General features: G+C 45.7%; 1 protein-coding gene across 1 annotated transcript in view; it reads right to left on the reverse strand.

The window, feature by feature from the left end:
- Nucleotides 1-13327, reverse strand: part of TRIM66 (tripartite motif containing 66) — a 49750-nt gene that overhangs the window by 12298 nt on the left and 24125 nt on the right. The window contains 8 exon segments of the mRNA XM_025038805.1: nt 3654-3815; nt 5239-6143; nt 7615-7732; nt 9932-10078; nt 10469-10583; nt 11849-11965; nt 12284-12416; nt 13307-13327. The exon segment at nt 13307-13327 is cut by the window's right edge and continues 24 nt beyond it. Of these exon segments, the coding sequence (XP_024894573.1) occupies nt 3654-3815; nt 5239-6143; nt 7615-7732; nt 9932-10078; nt 10469-10583; nt 11849-11965; nt 12284-12416; nt 13307-13327 (1718 nt within the window).

Raw genomic sequence — 13327 nt, forward strand, 5'->3', positions numbered from 1 at the left:
AAATACATCCCAGCCTCCTCTCAAGCCATGAACAGCATTCTGATGCCCTTGAAGTTCTCTGTTAAAGATCTAGGGCCACATTATATAAGCAGAAGAGAGATCCATCTTGCGTGTGAGCTGGGACCCAGATGCAGCTCTCTGTGATGCCTCCAGCCTTGACTCCATGAGAGCTTTGAGTAAAGAGGTGTGTGTATTGTTCAGCAGTCGACTAGTTCAGAAGTATGAAATGAAGCCATCAAAATGTCTTCCAATTTCACTTGGGATGTAAGGGGGTCCTGTTGTAGAGTTATAACCATGGTCTTTCTTCAGAGTGGCTAAATAAAGATTAGGAAGCTTAGGCAACAACTAGTGTCAGACAAATGTCAATTTTGTTTCATTCAAAAACATCTTGCTGGATACTGGGAAGGTGGTGGGATAAAATGCTCCTGAGATTGCAGAGCTCAAGCCACAATAAAAGCCATCTAGAACTTTCACATCTCATTTTTCAGCAGCAATCTGCTTTCACCATCAGCTCATTTAGTACCAGCTCTCAGGTACTTGTGCACAGCTTTTCTGCTGTAACAAAAATCTTCCTTGTGGTGATACAGCTCAGAGCATTAACGAGTTCCTGTGGAACACACACATGGAGAGGTGTCTGGTGCCACAGGTTCCTCTGGTCTGTGATCTTTAGATAGACTTCTGACTCGCCCTGGCACTTAGACCAGTACAGGCTGAAGAGTGGGCTAGAGATTAAAACACCTTTACCAGATAAAGATAACCAAGACCAAACCAGGCTGGCTCCTAAGCCGTCTTCCCAGCAAGGCCTCAACTACTTCGAAGATAGTAAAGACAGTGGAATCTAGCAGGTTACAGGCCAAATGGGGCCCTACTCCTCCCACTGCAGTACACACATAAAGGTAATTGAGCCTAGATATGAGCAGGGATGAATCAGAAACCTGTGCTCTGGCCCTAACACTGCCAATAATCAATTGTATAAGTCTTAAATGGTCACTTAACCTCTCTGTGTCTCAGTTTCCACATCTTTCAAAGGGGAATAAGAAAGTGGCTTCTTCATAGTATTTCTAGGATAAACAAAGAGATAAAATGGAATAATCCATATAAAAACTTATGGAAAAAAAAGTACAAATGCTATACAAATTATTATCAATTAATGAGAAGATGCTCAAAATTTTATTTGGTGTCTTTAAGCTTCATACCCTCCACCCTGCCCAATCCCAGGCTCAAGGTAATGAATCTCGTCAAAAACAAAGCCCCGTTCTTATTTCAGTAGCTGTGTGTATAACTAGAACTTCTCTCAGTCAAGTAGACCCAAAGGGTCCTCCGGGCTAGGATGGCAACCTTGAGGTTCCTTTTACTGGGAATCCAAGCCACGAAGAAGCCTATAAAACATCTGAAAAATTCCAGGCCTCCTGCCCTCCAAACCTCTGCATGAACACGTTAATAAAGGCCAGGGCAGCTCAAAATGAGAAATCAGAGATCCTAGGACCTTCACTAACCCCACTACCAACCTGCAGCCACACAGGAGAGCAGCATCCCCTTGCTGCTCGGAGAGCCCTGTGGGCCACCCACAGAGGTAGCACAGACTCCGTGCTTGTGTGTGGCTCACCTCCTTTCCTCTGTCCTGTGTTTAGAAATGAAACTGAGACTCATTAAATAAGCAGAGGCATTTTCTGCATGGCTTCAACTACCACTTGAGCACTGGCTATTCCCATGCTTCCTTCTGAAGTACTGACATCTACAGCTAGCTGCCTTCTGGTCATCTAACATAGCTTCCACAGCAGAACAATTCAAAACTTTTTCCTCCCCCAAAATATGCCTTCTTCCCATGCTCACATCTCAGTGAATGGCAACCCAGGGGCCAAAACAGACCTGGGTGTTAAGCCAAAGGACTTTCTCTCCCTCAATTCCCATCATCCATCAGACTCTGAGTCCAAAAGCTCCTGTGATCTGATCTCTCAAAGTCATTGCTTCCTCTTTATTCCCATGTTACCGATGTCATCCAACCTCTCCTAATTCTCCTCTGGACTATTTTGGTCTCCATTACTAGAGCTAAAGTGATCTTTCTAAAATTTAATTCAAACCAGGTTCCTCCTTGCTAGAAGTCCTTCATTCCCTCCTCAAAACCCAGAAGACCGAATGCTAACTACAGAGCATAATTTACAAGGCCTTCCAGCCTCTCTGGTTTCACTTTCATTCCCCAATACATCTTGTACTCCTACCAAGTCAAATTATCTGAAACCCCCTAAGTGCCTGAGGCTTTCTCTCACTTCCGGAGCTTCCTACCTGCCATTACCTTTGACTATTCATTCTAGACCCCACCCCTACCCCCTTCACAGGCCTAACTTCTTCTCCTACAAATCTCAGCTTAAAATCATTTCTTCTACGAAATCTTCTGTGAACAGTTCCCTCCTCCCAGGGTTGGGTGGTCCTTCTATATACCCCAATGACTATCACAGCACTTTACCATACTTTATGGTTGTTGCTTGTTTAACTATCTCTCCCTCTAGATTGTAAGCTCTAGTGTGAGACTATCGTATTCACCAATATGTGCCTGACATCTAACAAAATATTTGCCACATACTAGGAGATACGTGTATATATATAATATTGAGTGAATAAATAAATGTCTGGATGGATAAGCAGCTAGCCCAAGTATTAGAATTTAAGGGCCCAGGATCAAATCCCTAAGGAACTACAGAGGGCCTCTTTACAGCATCTCTACGGTCTCTAGGCCTAAGCATTTTCAACAGGTGGGATAGGCCAGGCATAAACGAACAAACAAAAAAACACTAATACCAGAAACCTACCTAGACTACAAGAGTAACTAGGGATTTCTAAGTTAAGATTTCATTTTTTCCCATCCCTTACTTTTCTAAACTCTCTTCTCAAGTATCACTGAGATAGACTGATCTATCTCAAGACATAATGGCACTGGTGCTGCTACGGAAAACATGGTGAGGGGTAGGTACACAGAACAACTGTGAAACTGAGGCTGCAGGTCCAGAAGGTTGCTGCAGGGCTAAGGGTACAGGCTGGGAGAGTACAGAATAGCTGACAGAGCTTCAGGTACAGGGCTGAAGGGAGGCATCGGGAGGGCAAAGGGCCCCAAACCAGAGAAGGCAACAGGACAAGAGGAACAGAGCCAAGGGATACAGGGAGGGCTAGTTGGAGGGCCTGGCACAAGACTGAGGTTCCAGCTAGGAGGATGACAGGTGTGGGGGTCAATCGGGCTTTGGATTTTGATAGATCTCATTTTAAATAAATGAGATCCTCTTACCTAGTTATAGGGATCTGGACCTCAGTTTCCTTAGCTATAAAATGGAGATGCCCACCACACAGAACTGTTGGAAGCGCCACATACAGTTCCAGGCACAGAGTAAGTGTTCAATATATTGGCTTTCTTTCCCTTTCCCCTTCCACTCCACATGAAGTTCAGCTGGTCCCATGATAAGTGTGTGTGTGGGAGTGACATGGGGTTGGGGAGGAACTGTGTTGCTGACTCACTAGGACAGAAGGCATGAGTCAGGGCTGTGTAACACCCAGGGGTGAAACAGGGATACTCCTCCCCCCGCCCAGTCCTCCTCATCCTGCTCCCTGGGGTCTTGGCTGGCAGTGGGTCCCATGTGGTCAGGGAAAGCAGGCTCCATTAGTACCTTTCTCACCACACTTGGAGAGGAGTGCTGGATGGTGCTGTCCAGTGAGGGGACACTGTGAGGGGTTTCTTCCCCAGATGCCTGGGGCAAGTTAGCAGCAGTATTCTTGTCAAGAGAGAGAGCAGGCTTTGGGACTTCAGATGCTGGGGGCTCATCTGTAGCCTGAAGAATAAAACAAGAACTTGGGTGGGTTTTAGTGCAGAGAGGAGCAGGGGCAGTAGCAGCAGTAGCAGCAAGGGTTAATGCCCACCCTGCACCACCCCCACTTATCATCACCTACACATTGTGAACTGCTTAAAAATTTTTCAAAAAGAAAGATACTCTCATCTAAACTCTTCCTAAGACTATATCCTAATAACAGTCTTAGGATAAAACCCAAACCGAGAATTCTGAACTCTGTCATATTCACCTCAGTAATTATAAGTTATGACTTACATTTCAATTTTGGACCTCTATGAACCCTAGACCTCTCTCTGCCTTCATGAGGATTATTCTGCATCCCCTCAAAGAAGCTGAGACTCAGAGGAAGACACTGAAGCATGATCAAAAGTTGTCAGTACTAAGCACAAATATGAGGCCTAATATTTTATAATAAAGTAAAAGTCTATAGAGCTGCTTTAAAGATATGAATGTGATTACAGATTTAAAGGAGAAACCACTATAGGAAAAGTGAGAAGTTAAAAGAGGAAAGGGGCTAGAACAAGAAGCTCTGGAGAAAAAGAAAAGCAAGAGTTAAGAATGAAGATATAGAATGTGGCAAAGATCCCAGAGATACAAACTGCTCTTCTTCGACTGGCTTTTAGCTGAGAAAAGAGAGGAGCAGCATTCATCATCCCCCAAGGGGAACAATAGGTCCTTTTCTGTGGCATTACAGAGGCAGCAGACCTGAATCCAAGTCTCAGCTCTACCACTCAATGTTTTATGATCTCTAAACAAACTTCTTGCCCTCTCTGACCTCCACTTCTGCATCTATAAAATATAGATGGTAATGCCCACCTAAAGACGTTGTTCATAGGTTAAATGATATAGTGTGCAGAAAACATACCTAACTTATAGGTATGTAGAAAACATACCTAACTTAGTAGGCTTGAAATAAATTTTAAGTCTGTAGCTGTGCAGTGTTATAAAGATGCTGCCCACTAGCATCTAATGCATACGCGGCTCCCTCCACTCCTTAAGCTCTCCCTTCCCCCTGTTTGAGCTTAATAAGTTCCCGGAAAGGAATGTGAAGAGGTTGCAAAGATAAGAGACAGCTTCCTTTCTGCCCCAGCACGGCAGGAACCCAGCACAGCTCAGAAGGTTCTAGGCATGGACTAAGTTCCTAGTGTCACCGAGTAGGACAGGGCTAAGCTAGGCCACTCTGAGGAGCGCTGAGCCCAGCTCTATGTTGAGACTAGGTACTACTATGTTCTGTAGAGTTTTCCTGAAATGGGAGGTGGAGCCCAGGGCAGTCTTGAAATGTGATGCCTGTGCTCAAGGCCACAGATAAAGAGACTATTCCTGTGCCACCCTGTGATGGGGAGGCTGTATTCCCTGAGCAATCCTAGGACAGGGAGATTGTGTCCCAAGCCACCCTGAGGCTCACCTGCCCAGTGTCCTCCTGGCTCTGGGACTGGACAGGTGCTGGCTGCCTCACAATGTAGTTGATCTGCCCCACAATAGTTTGCTGAAGATGCTGAGGCGATTTGGTCTGACTCAGTTGCAGGCTAGGCTGTTGAGCCTGAAGGAGAAGTTCCAGGTCCTTCTGCATCTCCTCCAGCTCAAACTTGTGGTGCATTATGTCCATATTCTGGGAACAGGCAGGCCCAGGAGGGCTCTCATGCTGACTAGAAGCCAGATGTTGGGATGGAGGCAGAGGTGGGAGTGGCTGCTGCTGGGGCGGAGGTGGCAGAGGCGGAGGAGGTGGTAGCTGCTGTGGTGGCTGCTGCTGGAAGTGGCTGAGCTTCAGCTTCTGGTGGTGGCCAAACTGGACTTGGATAGAGGGAGTCTGTAAGGTGGGCTGGGAATGGGGTCCTTGCTGAACATCCTGCGGGGGGACGATGCACACTGGCTGGGAAGTCAGCTGATGCCCGAGCCTCTGGGATGTGCTCTCTGGCTCCACGGAAGGTTGAGTTTCCAGCCAGGGCTGTAGCAGCTTTGGTGGATGAGGATTGCAGGGTGGCTCTTTCTCCCTAGGTAGCAGGGTGGAGCACTGCAGTGACCCCAGCGGTTGGGGCACCATCTCAGAGGTCTGCCTAAAGCTGTGGGCTGGGTGTATGCTGGGCGGGGGAACATGGCCTTTGAGGGAGGGTGAGGCTGGGGAGCAGTGGGAGCAGCACACAGACGAGGAACACAGTGCTGGAGACTGGAACTTGTGTGAGGGGTGGCTAAGAGTCTCTTGCTGAGCCACCGGGGACTGGTGGCTTTGATAAAAGGATGATGGTCCCTGTAAGCCTGCATAAGCCGGAGTATCTGCCCGGGACAGCTGTCCACCTTCGGTAGTTATGCAGCCTAGAAATTCAGAATAGATAGTGTTTCGGAAAGTAATCTGCAGTTGTTCCCTATACTTGCTACCTCTTGTTCCCGAAACCAACAGACAACATTCAACAAATCTGTACCAGGGGCAGAGATTAAGAAATTCAACCCCTAATCTCTAAGACTCGATCTAGAATGTGGCCAGAAATAGAATCTGTATGGACCAGCTCTGGGGGCCTGAGACTTTTGAGAAATTAGCTCCACTTTTACCAGATGCTCAGTCCTGACCTTGTCTTTATCCCACCAGAGAAACCGCGGGTTCCCACAAAGAGCACCCACTCTTTTTTTTCTTTAACTGAATAGCCTGATAAAGACTCAGGAGGAAAAAAATCAACATTGGGGGTGGGGAGGGAGTGTGCTAGAAAGCAGCAAAGGAGAGAGAGTCACCCCCAGGACAAATGAGCAAGTCTTCAAATACAGGCCTGGGGAACTGTGTATTGGGCAAATAGGGTGGAAGAGAGTGGGGGAACTTCAAAGCCAGTTCAGTGCCAGGCACCAGCACTGTCCTCTGAGGTCCCTAGGCCTTCCTGCATGAGTAGATGATACTAATTGCTAGCTCAGTTTAATGGCTTCTCTCACTCATTGTTTCGATGAGGCTTACGTAGAGGAAGACTGAGCAACTTGAGCGTAGGTGTTTTATTCACTTTTGGTCTCTTAGTGCCAAGGATAGGGCTTGAACCAGAGCAAGGGCCCACCAAAAGTCTGTTGAGTTAAATCAAAGGGGGAAATGGAAGCAAAATAAAACCCTAAATATCATTCACCACTCTGTCAAGTTCAAAAAACTTTCAATGAGATTAACAGCCCGGATGAAGGCAGCATTTGGCCATTAGTTTAACAAACCTACTATTAGGTTGTCAACACAGGCGCAACTACAAATAGCCTACATTCTGCCTAAAGACTGAATGTCAGCAAATCATTTCAACAGGGAAGAAAAATACACAAGCTCATAAATTATCTGCTTACACCTCAACTCCAAAGGATGTGAGTGACATTTACTTTCTCTATTTTCCTCACCTCCCTCTGTTGCTGAGATATCCCTGTTTGTGCACATACCTAGGTACACCCTTATACAACCTCAGAGACACAGGTTCACCTGCACTGCCACACGGCATTCTGAAGAACAGGGCTACTGTCTTGTCTCCTCTCCAGCAATGAAACCAAGGTAATAGGAACATTCATGAAGAATGTGAAGCTCAGATTTCAACTGGTCCTGTTACAAATATCCTGTATAGCCATCGGTATCTAAGCTGTCCACTCTGTCACCTATACCCTACCCCATCCCCACCCCACCCCCCAAAAAAAGATTTGCTGAATGACTCATGACTTCTGGCAATCTCAGTGAGTGCTTTCTCTTGGGCATATGCTGACCTATCCAGTAAGTTAAGCAGATGCTCTACGTTAATTTTTAACAATTATATAAAAGCCCACAGGGTAGGCCCTGGCTCACCAAGGGAAGCCAGCTGCTTGGTCCAGAAGTTAGGCTCCCAGGTGAATCTGATACTCCAAGGGGAGCCAGGATCTGTGTTACAATTTGTCTCCAGCAATCGCTGCATCTGAAACACAATCTGACAACAGCACCAAAGGTCATTTCTTTGGGCATCTTGTACCTGAATGACAGCTCCCTCTCCCTCACTCTCTGGACAGGCTGAAGAGTTCAAAGCCGTGGCTCTTTAGCCTCGAATCCTCCACCATATGCTCATTTCTGTGCACCCTAATATCTTCAAATCCTTCTCCTGCCCCCTCACCACTCTACCCCCACCACATTCTCCCCATTGCCCACTGATCCCCTTCCTCTTATTGAAGCTTCCAGAACCCCTACATTCTTATATCTTCCAGCCCTGAAATGATTTTTAATTCTCCCTCAAGATATCACTTGCCTGGCAGCCCTCTCAAGAGTGTTCCATTCATTCTACTGTATCTCAATTTAAAAGCCTATGGGGCAGACATTCTCTGAGCTCCCCATTGCTGTCCTTCCACCCACATGTAAAATTCCCTTCCATTCTGATCGACTGCCCTCTTTCTCTCTCATCACTTTCATCTACTCACAATCATTTACTCTCCCATCTATCCAGTACTTTGGCAAATGTCCAACTTATCCTACCATCATCTAGTTCACTAATGTCCCAATCGACATCTTGGCCTCTTACTTCCCTGATCTCTTTGATGTCAAACAACTCCACCTCCCTTTTCAGTTTAGCTACTCTTTACATCATCTAGAACCAATCTACCTATGAGACCTTAAACTCCAATAACCTGATCATAACTAGCTCTCACTCTTTCAGAGCATACTCTTCAACTTCATGGAACTCCCTAAGCCTGCTCTATCAATCCACACGGCTGGCCCAGCTTTCCACCATTTTCAATAACAATATCACCAGTGCCCAAATTCCCTCCCCATCACCAATGCCTAACCTTAGGTCAATCCAGCCATTCCAAAGCCACGTTATCTGGGGTCGTTTCAGTGATTACTAACCTCAGAGGCATCCCTCAGTCCTTTTTCTTGTTGCTTTCTTGTCAGCTTTCTCTTCTACTGTCCTCAGTGATTATTTAAAATCTCCACTTCTCTCCTCAGTGCCACTTAGCCAGTGCCTAACCCTCTTATTATCACCTTCAACTTCACAGAGGACAAAAGAGACCATAAAGGGCAAACTCCCACAAACTTGTATCCTTCCTACCTCCGAACTTATTTCTATTATGCTGATACCGTTCTGACCTCCCATGTGCCTCTTATGTTTAAGGCCAACCAGTTCACTCTAGATCTCACTTCTTTCTACCTTCTCAGTATGCTCACTCCACCGCACAAGTCTTCTATCTTCAGCTTCTCCCCAATAAATGTGTGGGAGACATTACTTTTAAAAAGGTTTTTTATACTTAAAAAAAAGTCTGTCTCCTTTCCAATCTACCTTCTTATTTCCCTTTTATTTTTTTTTTCACTTTTGTCTCTACTTCTTTACCTCCCATCCTCAGTCCTCTCATTCTAGTTTTTAACCCTCTACTTTGCTGGATTTTTTTTTTCCCCAAAAGATCACCAGGGAACCTCCTGATTCCCAGATCTCAAGGTTTCTCTTCACTACTCATCCTCTTTCACCTAGCAGTGATAAAATTGATGATTTAAAATTTGAAACTGTTCATTTCTGTGTACCACAACCCTATTTCTCCTCTAACTGCTGCTTCTCACTTGTCTTCACTCATCCTCTACCCTTCTCTATGCTGAAAATCATGGTATTTCCCCAGGTTCCAGATTTGTTCTTCTCTTCTTCTTCATACACTCTTATAAGGCAATACAACAGATACCCTAGTGACTCTCACATCTCTATCTCTAACCCTGACTTTTCTTCTGATTTCTAGACCCACCTACCAAAACAGACTTTTGAAATTTCCTTTTAGATGCCCTACAGGCATCTTAGATTCAACATATGCAAATATAAATCTCACCAACTTCTTTTAAAATTTTTGCTCCTTCCCCTGGGCACCACCCTCCTCCCAAGCCCAACACTTCGACATCATCTTCAACTTCTCCTTTCCTCTTAGCTCCCCATTTAAACCCACATAACTTTGTATGGGATGATCAGCACACTGCTAGTGTTTGGGATAATGTCTAAAACTGTGACCTAAGACAATTAACTACAGAATTTCCCAGCAGAATTGCCTGGAGGAAGGCAGGACCATTTCAGCACCTGGGTCCTTTGCACTGTGGGGTTGTAAAAAATGGCATTCACTTACTAACACAAAAGCAGTGATTGAGGAGCTGGAGTTCTTCTTACCAGCTCTTTGCTGAAAAGGAAAGGGACACTGGTTTTGCTGCAGACAGCCCAATTGATGAAATTCTGCACATGCTCAAACTGACGGTTAAGGACCATGATGCTCTGTAACTGCTGTTCCAGCTTCCGCTTTCTCTCATTAGTAATGCCCTGTGTACAAAGAGAAAAGATAGAGTCCATGATCCTGTTCTGGGACTGCAGTCCTGCAGTCTACCTGCATGGGAAGTCTGGTGATGAAGAAGATGGGTTGTTTTGTGACTCTCTTCCAAGGCTATGACTCTGCATAGTCCAGGAAGGCAGCTGCCTTAGAGCCAAAGCATTGAAGGAAGTTTGAACTAATTTTTCAGCTCTTAATGAACTACCCTCCCAATGTTAGACTGGACATTTTAAGATATAGGGAACAGGAGAGAGCTACGGAAACTGCACATCCAAATTCCAGCCTAAGTGGCGCTGAGATCTGGGACTAGTTTGATATGTGCCTGGTTTCTGACCCAGGGAGAGCACAGAACCCATCCATCTGATCCATCTATACACATATACCTCCAACTCTTCTATGAGCCCGTTGGCCTGTTTGTTCAGCTCATTCATCAGAACCATCTTGGCCATTTTGATCTGGTTTTCCACCTTCCTGTGCTGATGCTTCACCTCAAAAATCCTGTGAACAGGATGGGACACAGCATGGTAAACCCTTCCTTCCAGGACTACAAGGGCCTAGAGACAGCAAACATAAGAGCCCAAAACTTGGAGGTTGACTATTGAGGTCAGGGCCCAGCAGGCATCAAACATAAAGAAACGGAAACCTTCCTCCACCACCCCAGCCTTTCTACAACCCAGCCCAGTTGATCTAAGTGTGCCAATGGCCAAAAATTCAACCCCATTTTCTCTAGGTAAACCTCAGGTCCACACCCAGGTCAACCCAGCAGCTCACACAGCACTACAAGCAGGACAGAGTAAGTATGGGTATGATTTCATGTAATTTGTTGTCTTAAAAAGTAGGATGTTCCACTAAACAGTGTCATGCCAGTAAAAAGAGCACAGGCAGAAACAAAAAGTGACCAGTAGTTGCCAAGAACTAAGGGTGTTGGGGGAAATGGGGAATGACTGTTAATATGTATGGTGTTTCTTTTTGGGGTGATAAAATGTTCTAAAAGTAGACAGTAATAACGGTTGTACACCTCTATGAACATACTGTAAACCACTGAATTGTACATTTTAAAAGGGAGATTTTATGGTATATAAATTATATCTCAGTAAAGTTGTTAAAAAAGAAAAAAAAGAAAAAAAAAAGAACATGAGCTTTGAAGTCATACAGACCTAGCTTCCAAACCCGGCTCAGTCACTGACTAGTTGTGTGAACTCAGACAAGTCACCTTAACCTCTCTGAACCTGAGTATGCTCATCAGTAAAATGCAGATAACCTCTGATTCAAAGAATTGTTAAGAATTGAAAATAATGCATGTATTATGCCCAACCTAGTGTGTGCCACATGATGAGCTTTCAATACTTAACTAATTCCTCTTCCTATATAAAATATCAATGATTTCATATCATTTGTAGATTGCTATGGAAAAACACTGGGAAAAGGATAATAAAGGGCAGAGTACCACTGGCTTGTTGTACTCGCAGAATAAACAGCACTCTATTCCCCAGTAATCTACTCTGGGCCCTTGTTCACAAGCACCTACCTCAGGGTATGTCATGGCCACTTTCAGAAAGCATGGCCCAGACTCACTTTAACCATCATGACCTAGCTTGGTCCTACTCATCAAATGATGACTCAAAGCACTTTCACTGGCCCTGAGACCTCTGAGGCCAGGACGTACGCCTTCTGGGACATATGTCTATATCTGCTTAATGGGATGTCCAGTATGTGAGTGAATGGAGCTATCCCAGTGTTGACAAGGGGCTAGCCTGTGCTACCTGTCTTCAATTTGCTTTGCAGATGTCTGTAGGCTGGATTTCTTATGAGCCACCTGTGTAGTCACACTTTCCAGAAGCATCCTCTGGTTTTGCAGAACTTCTTCAAGATGTCTGCACCTAGAGGATAAGGCAGAAAAAAGCTGAGGAGAGCTGAGTCTTATTCCGAGCATGCCAGCCAATCAAGAATCCCCACCGTGTCTCAACCAGGACAATGAAGGCTGGAATTACGTCTAGGGAAAGTCAGAAATACTGCAAGCTCTTAGCCCTTTAAGCCTCCTCCAGAGAAGCCCCATAACAAGAGCAGAGAAAACTTTAGCCCAGAAGCTGTAGGTTGGCTTGGGCACGGAAAAGATTTTGATGCACTGGGAGCCCAACAGTCTCACAAGGAAGTCCAGAGCCCTCCCAAGCCCCCTGTGGGCAGCCAGCCAGCCCCACCTGTGTTCTTTGTGTTCCACCATGAGGCAGCTATGGCATGTGAGCACATCACAGGTCTCGCAGAATAGCTTGAGCACTTCCTGTGTGTGTAGAGGACAGTACAAGGCGAAGTCCCCAGAACCACCATTCACTCCTGCCAGACAAGATGGAGAAAGTGGGCTTCTCTTGCTCAGGAAGACCTCTCAGTTAAGCTTCGCTGAGCAGACCTTGGCCCTCACTGGATACACGGGAGACACAGAGCTTGGAGGAAAGGTGATGCAAACAGAAGAGGCCTCTCTCTGGGCCACTGAGGTTTCAGGAGCACAAGAAGAAATGCAGGTTTAGCCCCACCAGATTTGCCCAGCTGTCCAGAAATAAACCATCAAGCCTCAGGCATCCACCACCTGTCAGAGGCTGAGAAAGGAGCCTGCAACTGCAGCACCTGGATCTGCTGCAGAATAATGAATCCTCTAAAATTCAACCTAAACCTCTCAATAACCAGGATTCTGTATGGTGGGGCTGAAACCAGCTACTTAGCCTTGCCAGGCTCCAGGCCAGATCACACGGATCATTAAATCTGGTCTTGTGGGTATGACAAAGGTAAAACCCATTCCATGGTTCAAGGGCCTTGGGAAAAGACTTTCAAAGAGATTGTCATTTAAAACAAGGGACAATGGATAGACAAATGGACAAGCCCTGATACAAGTTGTTTAATTAAGTAACTAAATAGAAATAGGCATGATTGCTCTAAATAGACTTAAAGGCAGGGAACTCAGCTAGCTTCCATGATAATTTAAGACTATTCCTCCCTGTACCATCTCACCCACACTCACTCACCCCCACCCCCAACACGGAGAGCCCAGAGTGACTTACGCTGTGACTATGACTCTGGAGGAGACATCTTTCCTTTGAGAAAGGCTCTGGGGACCACCTTTACCCTTACCTCCAGAAGGGAAACGAGGTCAGATTGCTATTTATCTAGGGATTTAGGGTTCAGCGCTGCTTAAGGGCATGTGAGCTGGTGGAGAGAATGAGGAATGCTACCTGGAGAGCCCTTCTGGGCCC

This window comes from Pteropus alecto, unplaced genomic scaffold (assembly GCF_000325575.1).
Source record: "Pteropus alecto unplaced genomic scaffold, ASM32557v1 scaffold461, whole genome shotgun sequence".
Taxonomy (NCBI): domain Eukaryota; kingdom Metazoa; phylum Chordata; class Mammalia; order Chiroptera; family Pteropodidae; genus Pteropus; species Pteropus alecto.